The sequence below is a fragment of the Aotus nancymaae genome, unplaced genomic scaffold, assembly GCF_030222135.1.
Source record: "Aotus nancymaae isolate 86718 unplaced genomic scaffold, 86718_ANA_hifiasm-v0.15.2.pri h1tg000011l, whole genome shotgun sequence".
Classification (NCBI taxonomy): domain Eukaryota; kingdom Metazoa; phylum Chordata; class Mammalia; order Primates; family Aotidae; genus Aotus; species Aotus nancymaae.
In genome coordinates this window covers 34,443,319-34,471,232 of record NW_026988422.1, presented here as the reverse complement: position 1 = coordinate 34,471,232, position 27,914 = coordinate 34,443,319, and the positions used below count along the sequence as shown (strand labels likewise).

Here is a 27,914-nt window from a genome sequence, read left to right as displayed (position 1 = left end):
GCCATGGGAAGTCTTTTGCCCTTTTGGGGAAGCAGTGGGGGCAGACATTATAGTTCATGGCTGTTTTTACCTCTGGGTTACTTATAAGTTGTCATCTTCATCCTCTTATGCATCATAGATTATACACCTTTATCTACTTCATTAGAATTTTGTAATTAATGTTCCCTCCCCTGGTCCCTGGCCCGGACCATCACAGCCTTCAGTGTTGTTGCCTAGAGGTATCTGAGAGCTCAGAAGCCTCCAAGGCAAAGCCTTTGCTATTAGCCTTCTCTTTTCCTCTGTTTAAAGGAAAGGAAGATAAAATCCTGAACATCCTGCCTGACCTCAGAATGTGACATCTGGAAGAGGCTTTGGTGTGGTCTCCTGTGCTGCCTCTCTGCCAGGCACTCCCCTGAGAGACAGCCTGCCTCCTGCTATACCTTTGGTGTCTGCAGGGGCAGCCTCCCAGGCTGTTCCTGCCCATTGACTCATCGGGTTTAACAGATCCCTTATTTCTGTTGGCGCCTTTTGAATAGGCAGAAAATGAAAGCTATCTGCAGGAAGTGTCACTGCCATCTGCAGGCACACACGCTGGTACCCAGGGTCCCCTGTCATTCTCTCTCCAGATGGGTCCTATGCTTCAGAAAGTAGCTATGGCAGGGGAGCGTGGCCTATTGTTTCCTTTGTTTTCTACAAGGCTTATGACCATCTCCGTGTTGTCCCTTAACTCTGTCTTTGCAAGGCTTATCAGGAAATGAGAAGGAATGGGTACAATGTGTGCTGCTGGATTAAAACTCCCAGAAACACCTCAGGATTGGTCTGAGAGGTCGTCTGCCTCCCTCTCTTTAAGATGTCAACTTTTCCCTTGCTGGTAGCTATTCTCTTTTGTGTCTTCCTTTAGTTTGAAATGGATTGAAAATTGATCTATCCTTTGGATTTTTGAGAGAGCTGGTTTCTTTGCAATCTCCTGGAATTATAAGATTACCTCCCTGCTCTCCCTCTTCCTAATCAGAAACCCAGTATGAGGCTTTATAATATCAAGCATATCAGAACTGGGAGTCCTCTGCAAAATGTAAATCCATATATTCTTGCATTTGTTTCCTGGGACAAGAACTTCTATATACATCTTGGCTGAAGACTGTGCCGTTTGCAGATTTTCTTTTCAAACCTCTTCAAAGATGTCCACATAATTACATCTATTAGGCTGCGTGTAGGGAGGTGGTATTCTTTTTCTCCTTGTTTTCCTTTTCTTCTTCTCCAATCTCATTTGAGGCTATGGGTTAATTAAGCTGTGGGCAGAATAGAAATCCTTCTTTATTACAGTCAGTGCTCATAGTAATGCCACATGATCTTGTCCAGTGGGTCCTTTTATCCCAATGAATTCTAGAGAACCATGTGGTGAGCTGTGTACAGGTAGCCCTATTCGTCTAAGGGGCCTGAATCATGTTGTGGTCATGGGTCTCCATCTGCCTAACCTAGAGACAAACCGGTGACCTACCTGACATGTTGGAAAATCATTTGAAAAGCAATGTAACTGTTACAAAACGAGTTAGCTTAGGCAACAACTAGAAACCAGGCATCCTGGCCTCAGTCCCCATTGCTTGCTGTGGACTCCTGCTCAGGCAGCTTTGTTTATATACTCGCTCTGCTGTTTACCAGGTAGCAGATGTTGAGCAAGTCCACTTTGAGGTCTCAGTTTCCTCATCTGCAAAATTGGCATAATAATGAGATATATCTGTAGGGCACTAAGCCTGACATTTACAAAATATTTGGTAAATATTAGCTATTGTGGTTTATCATGTCATGGTTCTTCCCCCTATCTATCTATCATGAAGAGTTATAAAGTTACAAGATTCTTAAATGCCTCACATAAAGAAGTTTTAGAAATGGAGCTATTAGCTAGATCCTCTTAGCCAGGTGGAGGGAGCTGATTAAATGTATCTAGTTATCAAATCATTTCCCCCAGGAGAAAGCACTGGTGCTTTATGAGAATTAATCTTTCCTCTCTGTCCTTTCGGATTTTCTCTTTTCTGGCTCAAGCCTTAGATTTAGCTTTTCTGCTGCTGTGTTACAGAGCTGCCCCAGCTGTACCCACTTAGCCCCTTGGAGGTCCTCAATACTCCCATTGCTCCTGCATTCATGACATTTTTTGCCCTGTCTTTTCCCATGGTGTGCAACTCTCCCTGTAGAGAGGGCTTCTGCCCCACAGGGACAACACTTTACTGTCTAATGAATGCAGTCCTCTGGCCCAGGTCATAAGTACTGTTTAAATCTGGGGCATTCATCCCCTGAACACTCACTACCTCTCTTGCACAATGACGGCCAGCTGGCCTATGACTCAAGGATAAAGAATCTCATCTCATTTTGTCACTTGCCCTTCCTGTGACCTTGGCCAAGTTCATTAACTCCTCCCGTCTTTAGTTTTAGCCTTATTAAAGTGCTATCCTCTCTACTGATGCTTAGGAATGAGGAGGAGCCCAACATCCTTAGAAAAAGAGAAGTCTTATGCAGCTATTACCTTTTCCCCCTTACGTTGTCAGTGGGTCTGTGACTAGGACATTGTTTTTATGTCCTGAGGTCAAATCCTCATTGTTGCTGCTTCCCACTGAGGCTTTTATCCCTAGTGCTCACCTATTGCACCATCCAGGTTCATGGAAAATAGAGAGATTTTCTTAAGCTGTCCTATTCTGTGCTCACAACAAGGCTGGACTGTTTCATGATGTTCACGTTCATGGCTCCAAGAAAAACCTATACTGGTGACTTTCTTTGTTTAGTTACCTCCCTTAGAACGACCAAAATACTGTCTTGGGAACAAGCATGGTTTACAGCAAAAACAGTCACTCCTTTGTATTCCATTCCTTGTCCCCATTTCTGTAAGCTCTTTGGGATCAGGAATAGTTTCTTCTTCCTTCACATCTTGCCATAGCACATAGCAAAACCATCTTTCCCAATGGGAAGCCTAGAAATTTTACTAGTAAGCAATTCTTATTCTACACTGTAGTCAGATTTCCAAAGGTTCCTTATTTATAAACATCTGTCTATAGAAAGGAGATGGTTTCATCCATTCCAGCCCCTATCACGAAAATGCCACAGGCATAGCAGTGCTCAGGATGTTACATGAATGGATGCTTGTCCAATTGACCAGTCCATTGACTATCCTGAGAGGTAGGGCTCCTAGTCTGTCCTCAGCTGGCAGCCCTGTGAGGAGGCTTTTTGTACAAGCATCACTGTCATTTCGCTAGAACTGCACTGGCATTCTCTCTTATTTAGAAACGGTATTAAACACATCTGTATCCTAAGTGAGTTTATAGTTTCTAAAAGCAACCACATAGCTTGCAAGAGATTTACTTTTCACTTACGTAACTTATTTACATAGAAACTTCATGGCTTAGATGATAGTATATAAGCCTCCCTGCTAGGAAGAGTGCATCTTGGTCTTGGTGTCTATGAAAGAAAGTTCTTACTGTTAGATGTAAATGCTCCCAGAATTGGCCTTTAAATATCCCTGAAATGAGCACTCTTATCCTGGGAGTGACACCACTTTCTTCTGTAGGGAGCTCCAGCCCCTGATTCATCCAGCAGCCTCAGAACTACTCCTACCCTTCCAAGCACTCTCTGCAGCCTTCAGCTGTCCTCCAGCCGCCTGCCTGCCTGTCACATCCTCCCAAATCCAATATAATTAGTGCTTTCCCTGTGTTGCTGATTTGTTGGTCCACAATTAGGATTTATAAATAGCCCACAAACAAGAAGACCAAACAATTTGAACTTCTGCTTTGGTCTGTTCTGAATGGTAGTTTTTAAATATGATCAGGGTACAGATGTGAGCTTGGAGAGATGATAGCTGTAGGAAGGAAGGAAAGGCGCTTTCTCTGGCTCCTGCTTGAAACTCTGCCTTCCTGAGTAGGCAAGGAGGAGGACAGTGGGCTGGGCGATTGGGTGTCTGTAAATTGTATTTTTGTTAACAGGCACAATCAAAGTGCTCGCATTTAAAACTCCTTAGACTCCTACTCTCGAAATGTCAAGGACTTCTCAGGTCACTGGGGAAGATGCTGGGGTCCAGAAAAGTTGGGCAACTTGTACCAACTCATGTTTTTATTTTAAATAAATTTTATTTTGTATATTTAAGGTAGACAACGTGATGTTGTGAGACACATAGAGATAGTAAAAAGGCTACTACAGTGAAGCAAAGTAACATGCATCATCTCACATAGTTACCTATCTTTTTGTTTTTGTGGCAGTTATTTAAAATTTTCCAGGGCCTGAGATCAATTTTAACTGAGGGACAGATAAAGAATTTCACTTTTCTCTTGTTGGCTTTACCTTTTCAGTTGATATTTATTGATATCTTAAGAACATTCTTAACTTGATGATTATTCTTCCCAAATCATTTTGAACCAAGCTCACTTTTCTTTCCTGTGTACCATGGGCACTGGTGGTCTCCACGTGACCTCCTGTTGTTGATTTCATGTGCCAGGAAGAAAAAAATAAAGAGGGCTGTGTCCCATCTTTCCTACGGGGAGTCAAAGCCCTTAAGGAAGCAAAGATTCAGCTTCCTCACAGTTTCCTGGGATGGTGCCCTCAGGCTGAAGCAGGGCTCTCTAACTATTCTGCAGGCTTCGTGCCCATCTGCTGTCTGGGGCTATCTCAGATCGGCCGCATGAATCTCGGGACAGATGCCAGTACCTTCAAGTTTTATACCATGTGTGGTCTCCAGGAGGGCTTTGAGCCTTTTGCTGTCAACATGAACAGAGATGTTGCCATGTGGTTCAGCAAGCGCCTCCCGACGTTTGTCAACGTGCCAAAGGATCATCCGCACATAGAGGTAACATTATACAACATGCATATCCCTGGTAGGTCAGGTGGGCCAAGGCCCTAAGCTCCCCCTAAGTCTCCTGTCAACAGGCAGCTGCTACCTAAGTCATGCCCTGGCCACTTACCAGCCACCTCCCTGCTGTCCCTCAGAGCTACAGTTGCGGCCATCTTAATTGGGGCAGCTTAGTGGCATCTTACAAGAGACAGCAACTTTGTTATATAAAACCTTGCAGATTGAGTCTCAAGATTTTGGGCCACTGCATTTCTGCATTTGCTCTGGATATTCCTATACTGTATTGTCATAGTAATACAGTATCCGGAGACCCTAAATTTTTTTTTAAGTTCAGGCTGGGTGTGGTGGCTCACGCCTGTAATCCTAGCTACTTGGGAGGCTAATAGGGGAGAATCCCTTGAGCCTGGGAGTTCGAGGCTGCAGTAAGCTATGATCACGTCACTGCACTGTAGTGTAGATGACACAGCGAGACCCTGTCTCTTAAAACAATTTTTTTTATTTAAAAAAATTTAAGGCCGGGGGCAGTGGCTCATGACTGTAATCCCAGCACTTTGGGAGGCCGAGGTGGGTGGATCACGAGGTCAGGAGATCGAGACCATCCTGGCTAACATGATGAAACCTCGTCTCTACTTAAAAAAAAAATTAGCTGTTCGTGGTGGTGCATGCCTGTAATCTCAGCTACTTGGGAGGCTGAGGCAGGAGAATTGTTTGAACCATGTAGGTAGTCAGAGGTTGCAGAGAGCCGAGATCGCACCACTGCACTCCAGCCTGGTGACAAAGGGAGACTCTGTCTCAAAAAAAAAAATTTACAACTTCAATACCCAAATTCAAGATTATATATACTGAACATGTATGTTGTTACCCACTCATGACTTGATGTCTTGTAGGACCTATTTAATTTTTTGATGGTGTTTCCAAGATTTTAAGCTGATGTGTGGTCATTGATTAATCTATCCCCACCTTCTAGGGGGAGCAGAAAGGAGCCAAAGATTGTAAGGCGCCTGACCTGGGTTCTGGCCCTACATCGACTTAGACTTGCCTCTGTTTCAGTACACAGACCATGGTTTTTCCATGGTGGGTAGAGGGAAGAGTGTTGATTAAAAAAAAAAACACCAGAGAGATCAGCCCCACTGTAGCTTTAGTTGAGGTAAATTCACTGGCTTGCTTCAACCTCATTGTAAGTTCCTTAACTCATCCTCCCATCTGAATTCAACAAGCATCATCCTTAAAGTCCACTTTCTTACTCAGTTACGTAGTAGAGACTTATTTCTCTGATTCCTCCGTAACCATTACTTTAGAAAAGTGACTCTTAAACTTTTGGAAGTCATGAATCCCTTTGACAGTCTGATAGAATCTGGAGGCCCTCTACTTAGAAAAATATACAAACCACACACAAATATTGATGTATTCTCATAGGCCCCAGGACAAGAACAGCTCTCTAGAGAGCAAGGAATAGGCTCAGATTATAAGAAAATGATTATTGTAAGCCTCAGTTCACTTCCCCTGTATCCCCCATCCCCTGCCCCACATGCATATTGCAAAAATCCATTTTTGACTTTTCCTCCCCCAACTCTGCCCCTTGCGATGCTTGTGCCTAGAAACTGCAGATTTCCCTAGAATTGAGAGGAAGCTCCAGGAACGTCAGCCTTCAGGCTGTGACTGTGGCAGAGATGAGAGCTGGGCTGGGTGGGGAGGGTACCCTCCTCAAGAGCTGGACATCCTTCCTAAGATTTGGGATTTTTTTTGCCCCTTCCCTTAGATGTTCTCATGCCCACTGACAAGCACAGTCCTTGGAAAGATTCTCTTCTTTAACCACCTGCCCCTGACCTAAAAGGTTATCCTCTGTGAACACTGTGCTGCATCTCCCAGATGCCACTCACCTTTGGCATTTATTCTCCACTCTTGGCCTTACAGAGAACCCAGTGGGCATGTTTTTCAATCTCTAATTTCCCTAGCCAGGGGCAGATCTGTCACTTTCTACAGGACAAGGCCCAAAGTAATGATGAAAATCATAGTTTGGTTATCACTGGACACAACTTACTTCCATAGTTCACAGAATGCCTTGTCATATGCATGTTGATGAGGGAAGAAGGAACTGGGTCAAGGTCAGGCCCTTTGGTATGTCAGAGTAAGGATTCATCATGTTTCCAGGTCGTGAGGATTGATGGTACCATGGACAGCCCTCCGTGTCTCAAGGTGACCCATAAGACGTTTGGCACACAGAATAGCAATGCCGACATGATCTATTGCCGCTTGAGCGTGCCCGTGGAGTGCCACTCTTCCTTCAGCCACAGCCCCTGTCTGGACAGTGAAGCTTTCCAGAAAAGGTGAGGGTGAAGCCTCTGGTTCTCAGAGGCACTCATTATATTTGTTGTAAAGTAGACTTTCTGCTTTTTACTCTAACTCAGCACAGGAACTCCATAGATAGGGTTCTCTCTGCTTTCAGTCAGGTAGAAAAAAATAAAAATGAGAATATGTGTGCACACATGTGCATACAAGTACATGTGTGTGTTTGTGCAGTATATAATTAAGGTACCAATCATGTTACACAGACACATCTGGTAGGAAGTTTCTGCTCTTCTTGAACTGAGTCCCTACCTTCCTTGCTGCCCATAATTCCTGTGTTTTGTGAGTGCATAAGAGGGTACAATTATTTTTGCTTTTGTATGTAATTAGAATTTTCTGGAGGCAGATATTGCCTTCTTTGCATAAGTATGGGTGTTATCCAGTCCTGCAGCTGTGTGATTCATGGGTAATGTGACTTCTTTCTTCCTGATAAGGAATATATTCCTTGCTGTCTTTCTTTCCCTGATGTCTATTTTTAATCATTGACATATGTCTGCTCTCTGGAGCCGTCTTGTTGGGGTTCCCTCTAGAGTTTTCGCTTTCTATCAAGCTTTTCAATAAGCACAGCTGCTTGAGAGACTAGGATAACCTATTCAGAGGTATCCCTGCTTATCTTATTGCAGTCTTCCATCCTCACTCTCAACTTACCATCTACCTTACCATCTGGGCTGAGAGATCAGAGTTGGGAGTCACATCCCTGCCTTGTGTTAACAGCTTACAAATGAACAAGTCCCAAGACTGGTTGTAATCACTTGTATTCAGGAAGTAGCCAGTTTGCTAAACTTGCCTTGATCATTAAAGGTAGATCAATTGCCTGTTGGAACTGTGGAATTTTCTATACAGCTGAATAACTCAAACATGGATTATCTTCCCCCCAGGAAACAGATGCAAGAAATACTCTCTCATACAACAACAGTAAGTAAATGTGCTCAATTATAGTTTTAATTATTTGATTCTTTGTTGTGCCTGGTAATATGCCCCTTACAGCAACAATCTGTCTAGAGATCCTCTTTAATTACCAATTACTCTGTCTTTTAATATCCATCTTGATGCTTCCAGAACACATCTATGGCATTTCTCAAATGGGGGAAGGAAATACAGTTTACTCAGTGCAAAGCAAAAGCTCTACCTGGTGCTCCTAATTGGGCATCATTGTGCACTTGTTGCCCATTTGCCATCAGGGACCCAACATTGCCTTTCTGTTTGAAATGAGCATCGGTTGGAGGGTGCTCAGTTAAATCTTTGTTTGCTTTCTTTGTGTAAACTTTTGTGAGTCAGCTCCCCCATGTCTCTGTGCAGTGTTAGGAGTGATGTTAAAAGCAGTCAAATGAGAAGATGAGCAAGAAGCAAGCCCAGAAGATAGAAGCTACTTTTGGTCCCTAGACAGTAGTCAGAAAGCAACTCCTCATTTCTTTCTTTCTCTCATGCTTCTCTAGCATCTGACCAAGAAAACAAAAAAAAGTATGGAAGAAACGTGTGTCAACCATTCTATAAAGTTATCCAACAATCCTGAATTCATAGGTTAACCCTCATCAGGAATAAGATTCTTGCTGCAGTGAATCACACACCTAGTATGTGTGGGACACTGTGCTCGGCACATTGTTGCCTTCCCATTCAATCTCATTTAATTCATGTAAAACTAATTTAATCAGCAAGCCCTGAAATGGATAATATTTTGCACAGAGAGGACAAATGATTTGTCCAAAGTCACATGATGAATACCTGGCAGTGCCAAGATTCAAGCCCAGGTGTGTCTAGCTGAACCTTTTTTCTTCTGGTTAAGAAAATTTGACAGATTACAAATAAGAGCCACTTCATTAAGAATGAACCTGCTAAGTTTCATAGAGAAAGTGATGAGGTAGTCACCTGCCTCAGTGCTGTAGCTATTGTTGTAATATAGTGATAACCCCATGAATTGTATGACCCCTGCCAAAAACTGCTGTACTTCTCAATACTGCCTGTAGGTGAGTGTGACAGCTACACAAAGCACATTTGGCCATGATGTGAACTCTTTCTTAAGCAACCTCTTTCAAGACTTTCCAGAAAAAAGCTGGACCTCCCTGTAGAAGGAGAAAGTGTAACAGGAATGCTCTGACCCTTGACCACTCTCTATCTGAGGGCAGGGACTGTGCCCATTCTCTCCTGCAGCCCAGATCTGCCCTGGTGCCAGGAGAGGGTTGTTGCTCTGTGATGCCCATTCTAAGCAGCTGTCACTGCTTCCATCCACAGCATCTCCTGATTTTACCACCAGCATCTTTTGGGCAAAGGGTGGTAGATTAGCTTAAGCATTTGCTTTGCCAGATGCTGCAGCAAAACAGAAAGGGAAAAATTAGGAAGCCAGAATCCCTATTCAGCCTTCCTTCCAGATCTAGCATGTAGTCTACCTCGACAAGTGTGCACTTTTGCAAAAAAAAGGGCCAGGTGAGCTGCTGTGTTATTTCTGCCTCTTGGGCCCTCTTCCTCAACTGGATGGGGGCCATTGACTCCCCTCTGCTGTCTCTCCACAGCAGTGCTACTATGCCATCCGCATCTTTGCTGGACAGGATCCATCCTGTGTCTGGGTCGGATGGGTGACTCCAGACTATCACTTGTACAGTGAAAAGTTTGACCTGAATAAAAACTGCACAGTGACTGTCACCCTAGGGGATGAAAGAGGCCGGGTCCATGAAAGGTAAGGGGGTTCCCAAGTGGTGGGGTTAGCCATCGGGCTTCTCAGTCCCTCCCCCATGTCTTTTTCTTCCACCCCATACCCAAAGAAGGAAACATCTCAGCCTCTCTTAAAAGGAGAAAATGAAGCACAGGCTTAAAATTTAAAAAAAAAAAAAAAAAAAAGTACTATGACAGTGAGAAAAAGTGCTAGTGAAAATAGAGAAGAATTTCGTCATGTACATAAATCGTGACTCAGGGATGGAAAATAGAGACAGACATTGGGGTATGTGGTCTCTCTCAGAGTTTTTTTTTCCAGGAATTCTGGGCGAGTTCCAATTTCTACAACATCAGAACAAGACAGGGAAAATCTCTGGGTGCTTGAAAGAAGTTGGTTCAGGAGAAATAAAAAGACATACCGCATCACACACTAACTGATAAACTCAGAACTCCTCATCCCAAGAGTTTAAAATGGTTGAAAGCATAAGGAATAAAAGAGTCATTGAAACTTCGTGAATAATAACCACTAAATAGAAATTAGGAATCTTAGGAATCTTTAGGGAAAGCGCATTCTAGGTACACCCATACCCTCCCACTGGTCTGCTGGCACTGCTGCCAGGGGAGGTTGTTGGCCAGATGTGTTTCAGAGGTGACTCAGGAGAACGTGGCTTGTGGTTTTCATCTGTTTTCCATCTACATGAGTACATGAGCAGGAGCATCTTTTCCCTATATGGTCATATGTAGAGATGTCATAAGTTGTTTTTCACACTGGCCTTTACTCCCTACAAAGACAGGAATGTCTTGCAATCAGTGCCCTTTAGAAAATAGTGGCTCACCAAAGACTAGTGGCCAGAGTTGAGTCATAGTCACTGTGTCATGAGGGACCAGCAGCTGGTTAAGAGTGCCAGCTTCAGAATAAACTGCCTGGGTTTTAGGGGTATGACATTGGACCAATCACTTAACCTCCCCGGGCCTCGATTTCCTCATCTATAAGATGAAGATAATAGTTCCTATCACATAGAGTATCATGAGGATTAAGTAAATTAATTCACAGAAAAAATCTTAGGACAGTGCCTCAACTCAGGCACTCTATTATATCAACTACAGTCATCCCTTGGTATATGAGCTGAATTTGCCCCAAGATCTTCCACTTATACCAAAATCCACTCACACTCAAGTCCCGCAGTCAGCACTGAACCCCTGTATAGGAAAAATCAGCCTTCCTTATACGTGAGTTTTGCACTCTGTGAACACTGTGTTTTTAATCCATGAGTGGTTGAAAAAAATTCATGCCTAAGTGGACCCACATATAAGTGGACCTGTGCAATTCAAACCCATGTTTTTCAAGGGTCAACTGTATCATTATTACTCCTGTTATTGAATGTCCGTCATTAATGAGAGCCAAAGTAGATGCTATAACAACATCTAGTTTAGATTGGAAAGGGAAGTATTCTAAAGTAATTGACCAATTCAGGGTTTGTTCTTCAGCTAGAAGAAAAGGCAGAAGTGTCTAACTCATTTGAGTTTATTATTCCAGTTTGCTGGCTCTGCCATACCAGATATATTACTTGATTTATCTGAGCCTGAGTAGCCATACTTACTGTGAAAATTAACTGACATTTTAGCACCTAGGATAAGACATACTATATGGAACACAATCAATAATCCTTTATTCTTTGTCTTATGTAATAAGAAATAAATAAAAAATCAATTTACAGATGTTGTAGGACATTTTGAATTTAAGCCCTTTAATATATGACCAAAGCTAGCCACTTCACATTCCCACAGCATCAATACATTGTTAATTGAATTCTGTATTAGTCATCAGTATGGTTAGTACCTTAATCATTAAAAAGTAGTACTAACATGGCTGCAGTTATGGAACTCTAATAATGATATAACTCTTTGAAAGAGGCTATTTGCACTGGCCCCTGCCTGAGGGCATTCACAGGGAGTAAGCAGACCCATCATTGCCCCAAAGGAGAGGCCAGGAGATTAATGCATGCTCACAAAGGGGGAAAGTGATAGACTTCTAGAGGCAGAAGGAAACTTGAAGAATCCTAACTGAACCCTTGGTTTTTCAAATGAGAATATCATCCTGAGAGGTAAAGCAACTCTGAGTTAACAGGATCTGTTCCAGGATCCCACCTCAACGGTGCCAAATGTACGCTCCCTGCCCTTGTGTGGCCTTGCCCTCCATGCCAAGGACCACATCAGGAAGCCAAGCTGAGTCACATCAGACTGACCCTAAGACATTTAAAGGGGCTGCTCTTGCATCAGATATAGCATCACTCATTGATTTAACTTGAGAAAAGTCATATCATGTCACTTTGAGGTACCTGGTCCCTGAGATGATGTACACCAGTGTGGGCTTAGAAGGAGAAAGAATCAGCTGCCTCTTGCCCATGGTGGGGGGCTCTGAGAATCATCTCTGCCACTGAACATCTCCACAGCTCACCTGGGATGTGAAATCCTACAATTACAGAATCAGGCTTTGGAGCCTTAAGAACTTTTTGGTTATTATAGTTTGCTTTTAAGTGTAAATGCCTATAATGGAGTTTTGCATTCTGGGGGTTGGTAGATAGAAAGCTAAACAAGGCACCTAAGTTGATTATTAGCCAGTAATGAAGGAGACAGAACTCCAAGGCACTGGGAAGGACAGGGGTGTATAAGTCAAGGAGGTGGCAAGGTGTCAGAGAGAAACTACTTTGTAGGGAGCCCAGGCCGGCCATCCTAAGGAATGTGGGCCTGAGTTTTCAAGTGCTTTACAGCCTTTTGCCCTGTTTACCAGACTGGGACTCTGAACTCAGACTTTTATTTCTGCCTCTTATTCCAAATCTCCATATACATTTGCCAAAGGTGGCCATTCACCCCATGCCTCAATTTCCCATCTCTACAGTAAGATACTCATATGCCCATGATCTGTTTCACAAAGGTGTCTTGACATTGAGTCAGGGAATGGTTCTCTGAACATTGTGCTCTCTGGAAGGAGGTAGCCTGAATAGACTGCCACATCCCTACACTGAGTGGTTTGTGCCTAAGTAAATTGGGCTGAAGCTAAATGAACTCATTTAAGAAAAAAATATTATTTGGGGCTGAACAGAAAACTTCCTAGGAAAGTTTCTGGGGCATTTCATTCCTGAGTCTTGATTACAAACTGCCCCAGTCCAAATTCTGTTGCCTTTTCCTTTCTTGGCTCCTAGTGTGAAACGCAGCAACTGCTACATGGTCTGGGGTGGGGATATTGTGGCCAGTTCCCAGAGATCAAATCGGAGCAACGTGGACCTGGAGATCGGCTGTCTCGTGGATCTGGCAATGGGCATGTTGTCCTTCTCAGCCAATGGAAAAGAACTGAGCACCTGCTACCAGGTAAGGGTGGTTTCTGGGGCTGAAACAGTGGTATCCCAGGCCTGGTGTTTATGACTATGTTCCTTGTTTTCTGTACTCAGCATTCCTGCCTCAGTGTGTCTAGCCGATGAGCCCACGTGGGCCATGGGCCACTTAGGACAGCAAATAAACAAGAACAAAGTTACTTCATTGTGTGTAGTGAAAAAAGGGCTGGACAATCATAGTTACTGGTTGATCCAGTATGCCAGTTATCTTTCTAAAGGATGAAGAGGCTTTTCCATGGTGTTGGGCTGTAAAATGTTATTCATTTATTTCATAAATATTTCTTGTGCAGCCTTATCTATTACCCACACTATATAAAAGACATAAAAGGTGAACATAAATACTTCTCACACTAAGAAACTTCTGTACTCAAAATAGAAACCTATAAAAATGAATTAATTTGCCAGGAAGTGTCCCTTTTGCAAAGAGGTTATCCCCATTCCTTATGACCCCTTAGGATGCTTTAAAAATACATTTATGTAAATAATGTGTTTCCTCATTTCCGGGACTGTTAACTTCCATACTGCTGCTCGGGAAAACCACCAGTTACACACATATGTAGGTTTACCTGTCATTAACTGCAAGCAGCCTTATCTCTTCATCCTTGATGCTGGGTGAGCCTGGGAAACTGCCACCTATCACATCCTCCTCTTGAAGTTTTGTAATTAAGGTCAGCGCACTGAAATCTTTGAAAAATACTTCAGAAAGAAACCTATGTAACCAAGCAATTCTCAAATTATTTGACAAAGAAAAGCACTTTTTAACTTTAAGAATCAGTAATATTCTATGAACCTAGAGTTCTACAGAGCATACTATGGGAGATGGGAATTTAAGGAATTAATGTCTATATTAAACATTCTCCACCCTCCAGGGTAGAATGGAGAGTCACAAGTTTGTGTAGACAGAGAATGCTATACAAGTTCAAAAAACGAAGAGCTCACTCCATCACAAGCAGTCAGGAAAATGTTCATTAAGGAGGAATCTTGATTTTTTTAAGGAAAAAGAGTTTTAACAGGCCAGGCATGGAGGCTCCCACCTGTAGTTCTAGTACCTTGTGGAGGCTGAGGCAGACAGATCACTTGAGCTCAGGAGTTCGAGACCAGCTTGGGCAACATAGTGGACCCTCAGCTTTACAAAACATACAAATGTTAGCTGGGTATGGTGACACACACCTATAGTCTCAGCTACTCAGAAGGCCAAGAGAATCAGTTAAGTCTGGGGAGGTCAAGGCTGCAGTGAGCCATGATTGTTCCACTGCACTCCAGCCTGGGTGACTGAGTGAGACCCTGTCTTTAAAAAAAAAAAAAGTGAATGAATGAATGAATGAATGAGTAGAAAGAGAAGAATGTTGGATACATAGCTCAAGAAGCATTATGGAGATAGGGAAGCATAAAGTGTGCTTGAGGATCAGTGGACAGCATCGTATGGGGCTTTTACAGTTATTGGCAGGAAATTTATTTGGAAAGCTAGGGAGGTATAGATAGGAAATGGGGAGCCATTGAAGGTTTCTGAGCAGGAGAGTGACATGCAGTATTTAAGGAATCCAGTAGTTTTTCAGTGTCACCAGTTTGCCTAACTACAGCAAATTAAAAATATCCTGCTATCATGTACATGGATAAAACCCCTGATTCTTAAATCAGCCTCAGGTTACAGCCTCCAGGCTGAAAAGCCTCTTAGCAGCCAGTTCTCTGGCCTGTGGTTGGAGAGATGGGGTAAGATAGAGAGCAGACAGAGTAGCCATCTCCCATCTGAGACGTTCATTGACTAAGAACAGATGGACCAACTCTTCCTGGGGGGAGGGAACAGTCTGCTGGTATAGAGGCAGCCACCTTGTCTCTCCAGCACCTCCTGCAGTGCATGACACCCTCTGCACCTCCTCCTCTTCCTGGGAGAAAGTGGAATCATCGCCACTTGGCGCACTTACTTCAGCAGCTGGGGCCCAACCAGCCATTTCCAGAAAGATGCACTCGCAAAGCCAGGCTTTGAGGCAGAAAGTAAAGTATTATTCTTCTAGTACTTTTTCATGGTTCTATCTCCTCTGCCCCCAAAATCCCCTGAGAAATATTTTATATACATTACTGCTGTCCTTGAGAATCCATTAGCTTTTTCCCATTAACTTTAGAAATGAGTTTAACTGAAGGGTCCTCCCTGAGCTGCAGAGAATGCTAAAGCATCTCATAACTTTTAAGACTAGCTGATCTTTGGAAGTTCAAAAAAAAAATAATTTTTTAAAATGGCATTTGCAACTGCAGTGACTTCCTTCCTCAGGGAAGAGCCCATGATGTTGAAGAGGAGGACACTATGGCAGCTTTAGCCCACTTTTCACCATCCTTCCTGGGTGACAGGCTGGTCAGTTGTCTTCTTTCAGCTGGGTGCTGGTACCTACCTTCTGGAGAGCCTTCCTCTACCCTGTGCATAGAAATCCTGACAACCCTGCTCAGTGGTCCTAGTCCTGACTTTTGTCCTAAAGAATGCTGCTGCAAGGGAAACAGTGTCAGGGCTCTGTCCAGGGACCTGGGAGGCTCACACCCAGCCAGCCCCCTTCTCATTCCAGGAGAGACAGTACCATGTCCTGCCATGCTTCTGGTCCCTGACAGTGGGATCATTGTTATTCCACAGTTGTAGCCATTTTCATTTTTCAATTATCTCAAGAAGAACAGACCAGCAATATTTATACACTGGCTTTCAGATTCAGAAAGGACTAGAAACCAAAATAATGAGAGAAGGAGTCTCTCAAACAATGTTTCTAGACCTCCCCATTAAATAGCGATAAGCAATTTGAACACATTTTTCTGTCCCACTTAATACAATCGGTGGAGAAATGAGAAATAAAATCTACATTCAAGAGATACTGCTCAGTGATTGCCACTCCAGGCACACCAGTCTGAGACAGAGGCTGCTGTGAGATTTGGATTTACAAGAAGGGTTAGCTTTCAATTCAGGCCAGTTCCTATGCCATGACCTTCACACATGATTAGAAAAAGAATATCCATTATTGGAAGGACAAAACAGATCAGCCAGTGATGAAAGGTGCCTCAAATACAAAAGGGAAAACGTCAGTGGCACACCACGGCAGTGCTAAATCTGGGCTGACTGCTCAATCAGTCCATGGGCATGTAAGTTGCTCATTTAGAAGGTAAGCTCCCGGAGGGCAGAGGCCCTCTCCTGTGCTCACTATCACCTCCCCATGCATGAAACAGTACCTGGCACCTAGTGAATGCTCACCGAGTGTGTTGCCAGACTGACCTATGGCTGGGAAATTCCCTTGTAGTTATTGTTTCCTAACAAGTTACCACAAAATTCAGCAGCTTAAAACAACACACATTTATTATTTCAGAATTTCGCAGGCTTGACTAGGTACTCAGGTTCTCACCAGGCCAAACACAAGGTGTCCATTCGGCTGAACCAGGCTCATGTGGAGGTTCTAAGATGAATCCACTTCTGAGCTCATTCAAGTTGTTGGCAGTTCTTTGAGATCATGGGTCTGAGGTCAGAGATTCTGAAGCCCCACCTTCCTTGCTCACTATCAGCTAGGGCCACTCAGCTCCCAGAGGGTACCCACATTCCTTTACACGTGGCCCCCTCCATTTCAAAACCAACAAGGGCGCATCCGGTTTTTCTCTGATTTTCCCTTCTTCCTCCAGGAGGAAATCTCCTGCTTTTAGAAGACTCGTGCAATTTGAAAAAGCCAACAAGGTCTCCCTATCTTAAGGCCATCTGGTTGGAGCCTTACTTACATCTGCAGAATGCCTTTTGCCACGCAACATAGCGTGATCATAAGAGTATCACCAGGGGTCCGGAGGGCCTTCTAGAATCCTGCTTACCACACCACCAATTGCCCATTTTTATCCTCGTATGCAGCCTCATGAGCCCACACTGTGTTTTCTTCTTCTGTCAGTGATTGAAAAGAAATTTCCTTTGTTTATCATGTGGGAGTATACTCTACATGGTGGAAAATAAACCTATCCCAGGAACATCCTAAATGCTCTCAAAGAACCTACTTTCTGCAGGGAGGGTTGAGGAAAGCCCTGGAGTTTGGGCAGTTTATGAGGTTTTCAGGAACCAGTCGTGAGAGACCTGACAATAAAACTCCCTCTTCAAGCTATGGCTCCCTATGCTGGTGTGATTTAGTTCAGCCAAGGAAGCCTTCGACTGAATGCATTTCTCTCTCCCTATTAGCACAGACACGTGGGCTTCCTGCTGGTCCAAATGAAGTTTTCTCAGCCACAGGAGCTCTGCTTCCTTAAGTTTGCAGTAACTTGAGGGCTACAAGTTGTTCTAGAGTTCACATATTGGGCATTTAAGAAATCTGGGAGCCAGCCCAGGGATGACTCCTACATTATAGCTCAAGTCAGAACAATATCAAATCAGAATTCCATATTCGTGTCTCTCATTACCATAAACTCAGTGTCTGGCACAAAGCAGGTATATAATAGGTACTAAATATCTGTTGATCATCCTTTACAGAGCTTATTTCAGGCGCAGCCAGGCAGTACTAGCAGTCTGCTCCAACATTGTGGTTTTACGGGCACTTATCTCTTCATATCATCCATGGGTACTTGAAACATCCAGTATAAACCAAATATTTTTACCTGAAATGTCAGCCCACTTTTGTGTTCTAGAAGGACCATGTACTGGGCGAAAGTCTGGGGTTTAACCAGTGTAGCCTGTTTCATCATGAACAAATGATACCACTAAATCATGGAATCTTCTAAGTCACAGTGATAGAAATGTGTGTTTTTGTAAATCTTATGTGTAAATGCATTGAGGAAGTTCACTATTTAAAGAAAACCTATGACAGTTACTTTGACAAAAAGAAAACTCACTATGCTAATTTTCTGTTGCCACATTAAAAATGACTATAAATCATTAAAAATGACTATAAATGTAGCAGCGTAAAATAACATGTATTTATTATCCCATGATTTCTGTGGATCAGGAGTGTGGCCACAGTGTAGCTGGGTCCTCAGCTCTCACAAGTCTCTCACAAGGATACAGTTAAGGTGTCAGCCAGGCTGCATTCTTTTCTAGAGCCCATGCTTATGTGCTTGTTGGCAGAATTCAGTTGCTAGGATTTGTAGAACTGAGGTCCTGTTTTTGTCCTGGCTGCAGCCAGGGGCCACTCTCCCCACCTTCCACCCCCAAGAATTCCTTGTTTTGTGGCCCTCTCATAAGCCCTCTAATAGTACAGCTGCTTCTCAACTGGAGAAGCTTTCTCTCCAGTCCACCAAGATGTTTTACATAAAATAATCTAATCTAGGAAGTGACAGATCCTTCACCTTTGCCATTCTATTTGCTGAAAACAAGACACAAGTTCTAGGGGAATGATGACTCACTGGGGTCACCTTAGGGTATGTCCACCAGATCTGCCATCCCCTCATTTGTAGATGGGGAGAGTTGCAAGAATTTCCTTATGTCTACATTTGCTTCAAACTAAAAGGCTTCAGTTGGTAGAATTAAAGTCCCAGTGTGTGAGTAGACTTTATGAAGTCTTCCATCGTCCTCCAGTGACTCTCCCTTGAAAACACTTTAGTAATAGGGAATTCAAAGGAATTCAAAAATTTTTTTTTTTTTTTGAGACGGAGTTTCGCTCTTGTTACCCAGGCTGTAGTGCAATGGCACGATCTCGGCTCACCACAACCTCCGCCTCCTGGGTTCAGGCAATTCTCCTGCCTCAGCCTCCTGAGTAGCTGGGATTACAGGCACGCGCCACCATGCCCAGCTAATTTTTTTGTATTAGTAGAGACGGGGTTTCACCATGTTGACCAGGATGGTCTCGATCTCTTGACCTCATGATCCACCCACCTCGGCCTCCCAAAGTGCTGGGATTACAGGCTTGAGCCACCGCGCCCGGCCGGAATTCAAATTTTAAAATAATACCTGGAGCTCTTGATGTGGTGCATTGATAAAGCCACATGCTTCATCTAAGTGGCAGCTGGAGCACAATTAGTGAATCCCAAACACTCCAACATAAGAACTGGAATGGTGAAGAATGAGAAGAGGGTGGAGAGGGTAGAGAGGGGTCCAGAGGAACCCGGGGAGAATGAGGGATTTGAGAGGGAGACAGTGTCCTTTTGTTATTCCATTGAGGGACCTCACAGTCTTTGCCTTTAGAGCGGTGTTTCTAAATCAGGGGTGCTTTTGTCCTTCACAGAACATTTGGCAATGTTGGTTGCCAACATTGTTGGTTGTCATGACTGTGGTGGGGGCAGAGAGTGCTGCTGGTGTGCATCAGGCAGAGGGCAGGGATGCCATTCAGTATTCTACAGGGCATGGGATGACTTCCACAACAAAGGGCTACCTGACCCAAAATGTTGGCAGTGCCAAGGCTGAGAAACCCTACCATGGAATCTCCCTGGGCTTGCTTGACTAATGTCGATTTGCCTGAGTCACCACTCTGCCCTGTTACCATCTCCTATAGGCAGGTGTGGAGAATGATGGTGCCGCCCATGTACCACATGTCTCTGGGCTCTATGAAGAGCAAGTACATCACATTGTTGAGTGGCTCAACAGGTAGGTGGGAAGCTAACTCCTTGCCTTTGCTACCAAAGGCAGGCAGTTAGCTTCCCACCTACGTGTCCTGCTGTGCACTGCAGGAAGCTACTGGGTATAGGTATCTGAGAGAAAAAGTGAAAGGACCTGAAATTATTCAGCCCCAAGTAGAGAGAGTGTTTAAGGTGTGGAATCGTGACAATATCCACTGGTAGACACCTGGTCTCTGGGAATTTCTGAGCAGGGGAGAATGACAAGACAGCTCGCAGTCACTGGAATGAGACCAAAACACTCAATGGCTGAGCCAGCTGTGATGTTTGCCCAGCTCTGGGCAAAGCTTTCCATTTGTTTTGATTTCCAGGTGGAGCCTAATACCAAAGTGTTTCCAGCAGTTTTCCTGCAGCCTACAAGTACTTCTTTGTTTCAGTTCGAACTTGGAAAGCTGAAGGTATTTATCTGTCCTCTCACCTAATGGCCATGACAAGAGAAAGTATCACTAACCATTAGGGGAAAATCCCAGGCCTCAGGAGACAGGAGAAACCCTCTCACTTTTCATAAGCACCCCCATCCCCAGGCTCTGCCCTTACCTGTGGAATTCAGATGATAGAACATGCGTTCTTATCTTCCCCTTTTCTCACCTCTTTTGAGTGCTGAAAGAATCAATTAATGCTCATATAACCCATTATTTGAAGTGCTAGTTAATGCTGGTAAAGCCCTTAAATATCCCTGAATACATCTGTTCCTCTTTATACTGACCATATTGGTTAAAATGGCTGGGTGCCTCATCCACCAACCACACGTTTCTTTTCTAATGCCTTTCCTATGTGCCCCAGAATGCAATGCCCCTGTCGGCGGCCATATTCAAGAGTGAAGAGAAGAACCCAGTCCCACAGTGTCCACCTCGACTGGATGTCCAAACCATCCAGCCCGTGCTCTGGAGCCGCATGCCCAACAGCTTCCTGAAAGTGGAGACTGAGCGGGTGAGCGAGCGCCACGGCTGGGTGGTGCAGTGCATGGAGCCCCTGCAGATGATGGCACTCCACATCCCCGAGGAGAACAGGTACCAGAGGGGCCCACAAAGGAAGGGGCAGGCCTGGGGGGCAGGTGAGGCAGAGGCAAGCAGGCCCAGAAGGGAACCAGGAGCGTCTGTATTAAATCCTGCTCAGTCCCAAGATGACTTGATTTCCCCAGTGCCTCAGTTTCTATTTGTTCCACCTTCACTGCTCACTCAGAAACAGCAGGAAACACACTATGAGGTGCCTGTCACGGCGCCTTCCTTGCAGCTCCTAGTGCCTGGGATCAAGGAACAGTTCCATGCCTTTCATTAAAAACCAGATTACCTTGAAATATGCATCATTTATGACAGGAAGGGGAAGATCAAGGCACCCTAGCTTGACTTAGAGAATCGGGAATTGGGCTCCTGGTCTCCCCTTGCTAAGAGGCACTCTTGAATGATGGTTGAGGTTCAATCCCATTGCTATCTCTTTCTGGCTTTGTGGCCTTGGGTACATTACTTGTACACTCTGAACATTGGTCTCTTTATCTATACAGTAAGAGAAATGTCCATCCAAAGGGTTTCTGAGAGGAAAAAAAATGAGATCGTATAGATATAATCTGGTACAGTTTCTGTACCTAGTAAGAAATAAATTTTATTGTTACAGTTATTGCCATCCCTTGACCTCTTTGTATAAAAAAGCAGAGCAATGGGAAAAGGTGGAGTTATTTGATACCTGTATAGCTCCCATTTAAGTGTCCCATTGGGTCACGTGCAGCAGGGCAGGCCACTGCAGGAAAGGGGCGGAAAAGACCAGAAGCCCAGCCAAGTCAGTTCTGCAGGGTACTCAGATCCACGATGACGCATGAGACAAAAATGGAAAATCTAAGGAGAGATTAGAGCCCAAGCCCTGGACCCACGCAAACAAGGGAGCAACATACAAATAGACCTCTAAGACAGGAAGGAAAAGCAAACTGGATTATGTTAGCTGGTTTCAGGTTGGAAGGTGTTTCCTCTGGACAGGAGTGCAGGTGTGTTTGTTTTCAGGTTACTGGGGGGAATACCCCATGGATAGTGGTAGATTGGACGTTATACAGATGATATAGATCAGTGGTCCCCAGTGGACATTATACAAATGATATAGATCAGTGGTCCCCAGCCTTTTGGCACCAGGGACTGGCTTCATGGAAGACAGTTTTTCCACAGCCAGTGGTGGGGTGAGGCTGGAGGAGGGGGTGATGGGGATGGTTTCAGGATGAAACTGTTCCACCTCAGATCATTGGGCATTAGATTCTCATACGGAGCATGCAGCCTAGATCCCTTGCATGCACAGTTTACAATAGGTTTTACACTCCTACAAGAAGCTAACACCCATCCTGGTCCATGGCCCTGGGACTGGGAACCCTTGATGTAGATGGTAGACTGACAGAAAGCATAATCTACATTTGCTGAGGAGATTTTACACAGGAAAATGCAAGATCTGCTTGATCCTGCAAGTAAGACGACCAAGTCATCTCTCTCATATACGTGAATGTTTTCTATTTGGGAATTTTGGGTTTTTTCCTAATAATGAGGACTTTTATATTTGGTAAACCAGTGTCTTGCAAGCTTTTGAGAGCCTTGTAGTTAAATATGGTGGAGTACTAGGAAATGGAATATGGACCAGAGCTGAGAGAGGCATGATAAACCATAGAGGAACTGTGGCAGAGACCCCTCCATCCTTCCACACACTCTGCCTTTGTTGGGCTGGGTAAAATTGCTGGATTCTGGTGAGTTCTTCTCCCCGTGGTGTGGCTGATTGCTTGTCCTGTCCTCAGGTGTGTGGATATCCTCGAGCTCTGTGAGCAGGAGGACCTGATGCGCTTCCATTACCACACGCTGAGACTCTACAGTGCGGTGTGCGCCCTGGGAAACAGCCGCGTGGCCTACGCCCTGTGCAGCCACGTGGACCTCTCCCAGCTCTTCTATGCCATTGACAACAAGTACCTCCCCGGCCTCCTTCGATCGGGTTTCTATGACCTCCTCATCAGCATCCACCTGGCCAACGCCAAGGAGAGGAAGCTGATGATGAAGAACGAGTACATCATCCCCATTACCAGCACTACCAGGAACATCTGCCTCTTCCCGGATGAGTCCAAGAGGCACGGACTGCCTGGGGTGGGCCTCAGAACATGTCTCAAGCCCGGGTTCAGGTTTTCCACCCCTTGCTTTGTTGTGATTGGTGAGGAGCACCAAAAGCAGAGCCCTGAGATTCCCTTGGAGAGTCTCAGGACTAAGGCTCTGAGTATGCTGACAGAGGCGGTGCAGTGCAGCGGGGCACACATCCGAGACCCCGTGGGGGGGTCTGTGGAGTTCCAGTTTGTGCCTGTGCTGAAACTCATTGGAACGCTGCTGGTCATGGGGGTGTTTGACGATGATGATGTTCGGCAGATCCTCCTCCTGGTTGATCCCTCTGTGTTTGGGGAGCATAGTGCGGAGACAGAGGAGGGAGCAGAAAAGGAGGAAGTGACCCAGGTGGAGGAGAAGGCTGTGGAGGCTGGGGAGAAGGCCAGCAAGGAGGCTCCTGTCAAAGGCTTGTTGCAGACTCGATTACCTGAGTCGGTCAAGCTACAGGTAAGCTGCAGGTGGTTAAGCGGAGGCAGGTTAATAGAACTTCTGCTTTGATAAAAATATCAGTAACACACTGAGGATTAAAGGAGATATGGTGTGTCAAGTTCTCAGCAGTGTCTCGCCAAGAGTGCTTGATGATTATGGTGCTTGCTGTTGAGTAACTTCTAACAGTGATAAGATTAGTAATAATATCAATCCAAAACAACTGATCCCGGAAAAATAGTGCAATGAATAAACAATGAAAGATGGAGAGGAGGACAAACATCTCCACTTTCCATCCTCTAGGACTGGAAGATTTCAGGGAGGGAGGCAGCGCTCACATGCATGATCTGGAGCTAGTTTTTCTACTGAGCTTCCTGGGAAAATATATTCTTAGAAATACCATTCTCTCTCTCCACAGGTACATTTCCTCTGTCTTTAATGAGCTTAGTTTTCTGTTACTGAGTTCTCCTTAATGGTGAAGATTCGAGTAACAGCTCTATGGCTACTGTGTGACAATTTAATTGTCAATTGCTTTAATTGTCTAAGTGTCAGTGCTACTGTCTGTAAAATGGGAATGCTAGCAGCCTTACCAATGTACACAAAGTGTTGTATATATAATACTTTTGTTGCAGATGTGTGAGCTCCTCAGCTATCTCTGTGACTGTGAGCTGCAGCACCGGGTGGAGGCCATTGTGGCATTTGGTGACATTTATGTCTCCAAGCTGCAGGCAAATCAGAAGTTCCGCTACAATGAGCTCATGCAGGCCCTGAACATGTCTGCGGCCCTGACTGCCCGGAAGACAAAGGAGTTCCGCTCACCGCCGCAGGAGCAGGTGAGGGTCCCTTCCTGAGCCTCCATCCAGTTCCTGTGGAAGAACTTGAGACCTATGGAACAGGGCACATGAAACCTCTGTGATGTCTGGGGTAGCCTCAAGAGCTAGGGAAGATGAAAAGACCCACTACAATACCAGGAGACAGGCCTAGTCCTGAGAGCTAAGGAATATGTGCCAATTCTCCTGCGTAGGAAAATATCCCTTTCTAAACTGCACATGGGCCAGGGCTTCCTCCCTTCTTTCACCCTCTCCAATGCCTCCTTTACTGATTCAAAGACCAGATCACTGTTGGGATTCAATTGTCCACTCAGCAAGGATCCACCACTCAGAAGGATTTCTGCCAACCCTTCCAGAAGCCACTACCTGTCTATCTGACACCAACAGAATAGGGTCAACCTGCACCAACTTAATGAGAGCTGGTGCACAGTTTTCTTTGTCTAATGCGGCTAAACTCCCTCGTCAGTGGCACGACATTCTCACAAAGCCTCCCCAGCTCCGTGGAGCCTGGAGAAGGGGATTCAGCGAGTGAGTCATCTTTGTGATTTGTTGTGTTCATCTTCACAGTATCCACCAATCAAGATCTTGGTGAAAAAATTCTAAATGAGGGAGGGACATCTTGTAAAATAATAGTTTCCATTTTCCCCACTGCTCAGCAGCTCACTTAGACCCTGCAGGTGGGTTGGCCACTGCTCCCTAAGTGTTCAAAAGAAAAGATAAATCTTGCAGTGAAGAACTTAGTTTCTGGTTTGAAACCAGATCTCCAGATTTTATATATACATATATGTATATATGTATACATCCTGGGAGGGAGATGCAAAATGTGGATAATTTATGCATCTCCTTCCCAGAGTTCTTGCAAGGATCACATGAGATAATTTGTTTAGATTGCTTAGCATGATTCCTGTCATGGAGGAGTAGGCATATGTATATATAAAATAAGCAGCCTGTCCATAAAGTGTTATCAGTATAGTTTCCACCGTTTTATGTTAAAGGAAGAACTACAACTTCATCCAATTACTTTCCTAACCTATTTTATAGAATATAGATATTTATATTGGCTTAAAAACAAATGACCTATCTTGGCTTTTAACAATTCTCTTGACTGATACCAGCCTCGCTAATGAGCGGGTAAAGTTTATCATTCTTTTGCAAAATGAGAAAGCCCTTTGGATTGACTGGAACAGATCATTTGCACCACACAAAATGCACAAGTGTGCTATTTTCCCAAGAATTATTCCTGAAGGCTTTACAAATGTTGTCAGGCTGCTTTTAGACTGACAATAGAACTGAACGTTCCCTATTTCACTGGGCAAATTCTGGCTCTTTCATATGTATCTGTGAATAACAGAAGACAGAATGACATGGTGATGGTAACACATGTTGGCCTCAGGTTGTAGGTCCCCGTACTCGCTCCCCCATTGCTCACTGTGTGGGCTTCCACATGCCTTCCATGTCTTTCTTAAGCTGCAAAATGTGGATTATTTTTGCATCTCCCTCCCAGGGTTCTTGTAAGGATCCCACGAGATAATTCATTTAGATTGTTTAGTGTGATGCCTGTCACAGCGTAAGCATTCTGTAAGTACTAAGCAAGCTACTGTTAGTTTTAATGTTGGAGATACTTGCAGTTGCTTCATGCCAGGCTCCGTGACCTTCCGTCAGTGACCCAATGAGTGGACTTCACACACATTTTCAGGCATCTCTTTCTCCCAGCCAAGACTGGGGTTGCCCACCCAACACTGTCCTCTTGGATCTAGCTGCTCATGGTTCTGGATCCTAGAAAGGACAAGGTTTGCTCCCACGCTTCCTTTCCGCATTCTGCCTCTACACCTTCTACCGTCTCTTGGGCTGCCATTTAGATCCACCGCCAGTCTAAAAACAGCTTCACAACATTTGTAAAGCCTTCAAGAGTAATTCCTGACAAAACAGCATACCTGTGCATTTGGCATGGTGCAAATAATCTTTTCCAGTCAATCCAAAAGGATTTCTCATTTTACATCTAGCAAAGGGATGATGAGTATGTACCCTCCTTTAGTATTCTAAACAATCCTCTGAGCAATCATTTCAGACTCATTTCAGAAGTCTGTCACTCAAGAAATTCTTCCCTTATGTATTAGACCAGTGATTCTTCAGCAAGCAGCAGAATTATCTAAAGGGCTTAATAAAACACAGATTGTCTGGTTTCACTGCTAGAGTTTCTTTTTTTGAGACAGAGTCTCGCTCTGTCACCCAGGCTGGAGTGCAGTGGCACAGTCTCAGCTTACTGTAACCTCCACTTCCTGGGTTCAAGCGATTCTCGTGCCTCAGCCTCCCAAGTAGCTGGGACTACAGACATGCGCCACCATGCTCAGCTAATTTTTGTATTTTTAGTAGAGATGGGGATTTCCGCATGTTGGGTAGTCTGGTCTTGAACTCCTGACCTCAAGTTATCCACCTGCCTCGGCCTCCCAAAGTGTTGGTATTACAGGTGTGAGCCACTGTGCCTAGTATCACTCCTAGGGTTTCTAATTCAGTAGGTCTACGGTGAGGCCCAAGTATTTGGCATTTTTAGCAAGTTTTCAGGTGATACTGATACTTCTGGTCTGGGAATAAAAAGAAGGGAACCTAGCCACTATGAGATTCAGCAGTTGCCTGCCATGCCTCCCAGAGTGTTCACTTCTGCTAGGCACCTACCCTTAGAGTTCTCAACATCAGGAAGATTTAATGTCATCAGAGGATATGGTGGATTTAGATCAATTTCAGAGAATAGCAATGAAAAATTACTTAGAAAATAGGATGCCCGGAAATTAGAATTTTAAAACAGTGATATCCTTCTACAACCTTGGAGGAGAAATAGATTTTTAAGCCCTATATCCAGAGAGTATTCAGAGAGATGAAAAAAATTGGGGGATATAACTAAGTACAAAAGAAGGTAAAACTAAGATTAGTCCAAGGGTTGCCAGCAAGTTAGCCAAGCAAAGCCAGCTGGCCTTTCATTTCCAAGAGGACTTCATTAAAAGGCATGACCTGCAACAGAAAATTCTGCTCAGCCCAGCTTTCTGTTTTACGTCCTACAGGCAGGGAAGCCCCTGCCTCCTAAATGTTCTGCCAAAGGAAAGCTCTTTTAGTAAAGAAATTAGTTTTCCAACTTGGAAACCAGATCTTCAAATCTTATTTTTATTTAATAAGCAACATACCAGTTACTTATTACAATGATATGTTGTTGTTATACATAACAATATATATGTTGTTAATATAATGACTGTAATTTGACCTCACAGAAAAACCACAAACATGTCTTTTCCCACCTGTTTTGTGGATATTTTTTTTTCTTACAAACAGTACCTCTACCTACTTCCAAAAAATGGCTTGCGGTAAGAGCTTTGTGTAGAGTTCTTCCTAACGATGATACATAAGGTTCATGATTTAATAAGATATTGCAGATTCTTCCAACCTAGAGATCCTAAACAGAAGGAGTTTGGGGTTATCCTGGCTGATGTGGCAGAATGATTACCTCTGGTTATTTCTCTGTGTTCAATGACGTGGGGTTGTGGCCCGATGGGCAGAATTCAGAGATCCAGGAACCTGAATGGGAAATGAATGACAGCTTTATTTTCACTGATCTCTGATAGCATTTCTTTTATTTTTTTTAATGTTGGCAGCAAAACAAGTACCTGACTTTGACAACAACCAAAATTGCACATTTTTCATATCACATTACAGTGGTCACAGTATCTAGAAAGATCATTTTCATTCTTTACTACTTTAGGACCACAGTGGATATAAGACCTGCCACTTGATCATTTTATCTAATGAGTTAATAAGTACATATGTTACTGCA

The 27,914-nt window shown here is 44.1% G+C and overlaps 1 protein-coding gene across 2 annotated transcripts in view; it reads left to right on the top strand.

Moving 5' to 3' along the window:
• RYR3 (ryanodine receptor 3) overlaps nucleotides 1–27,914 on the top strand; it is a 563,010-nt gene that overhangs the window by 327,443 nt on the left and 207,653 nt on the right. For both annotated transcript variants that reach the window (XM_064374821.1, XM_064374822.1), the window contains exons 28-36: nucleotides 4,593–4,801; nucleotides 6,956–7,131; nucleotides 8,029–8,065; nucleotides 9,658–9,821; nucleotides 13,000–13,165; nucleotides 20,040–20,126; nucleotides 20,512–20,738; nucleotides 22,490–23,285; nucleotides 23,897–24,097. In XM_064374821.1, the coding sequence (XP_064230891.1) occupies nucleotides 4,593–4,801; nucleotides 6,956–7,131; nucleotides 8,029–8,065; nucleotides 9,658–9,821; nucleotides 13,000–13,165; nucleotides 20,040–20,126; nucleotides 20,512–20,738; nucleotides 22,490–23,285; nucleotides 23,897–24,097 (2,063 nt within the window). The remainder of the gene's footprint in view (nucleotides 1–4,592; nucleotides 4,802–6,955; nucleotides 7,132–8,028; nucleotides 8,066–9,657; nucleotides 9,822–12,999; nucleotides 13,166–20,039; nucleotides 20,127–20,511; nucleotides 20,739–22,489; nucleotides 23,286–23,896; nucleotides 24,098–27,914) is intronic.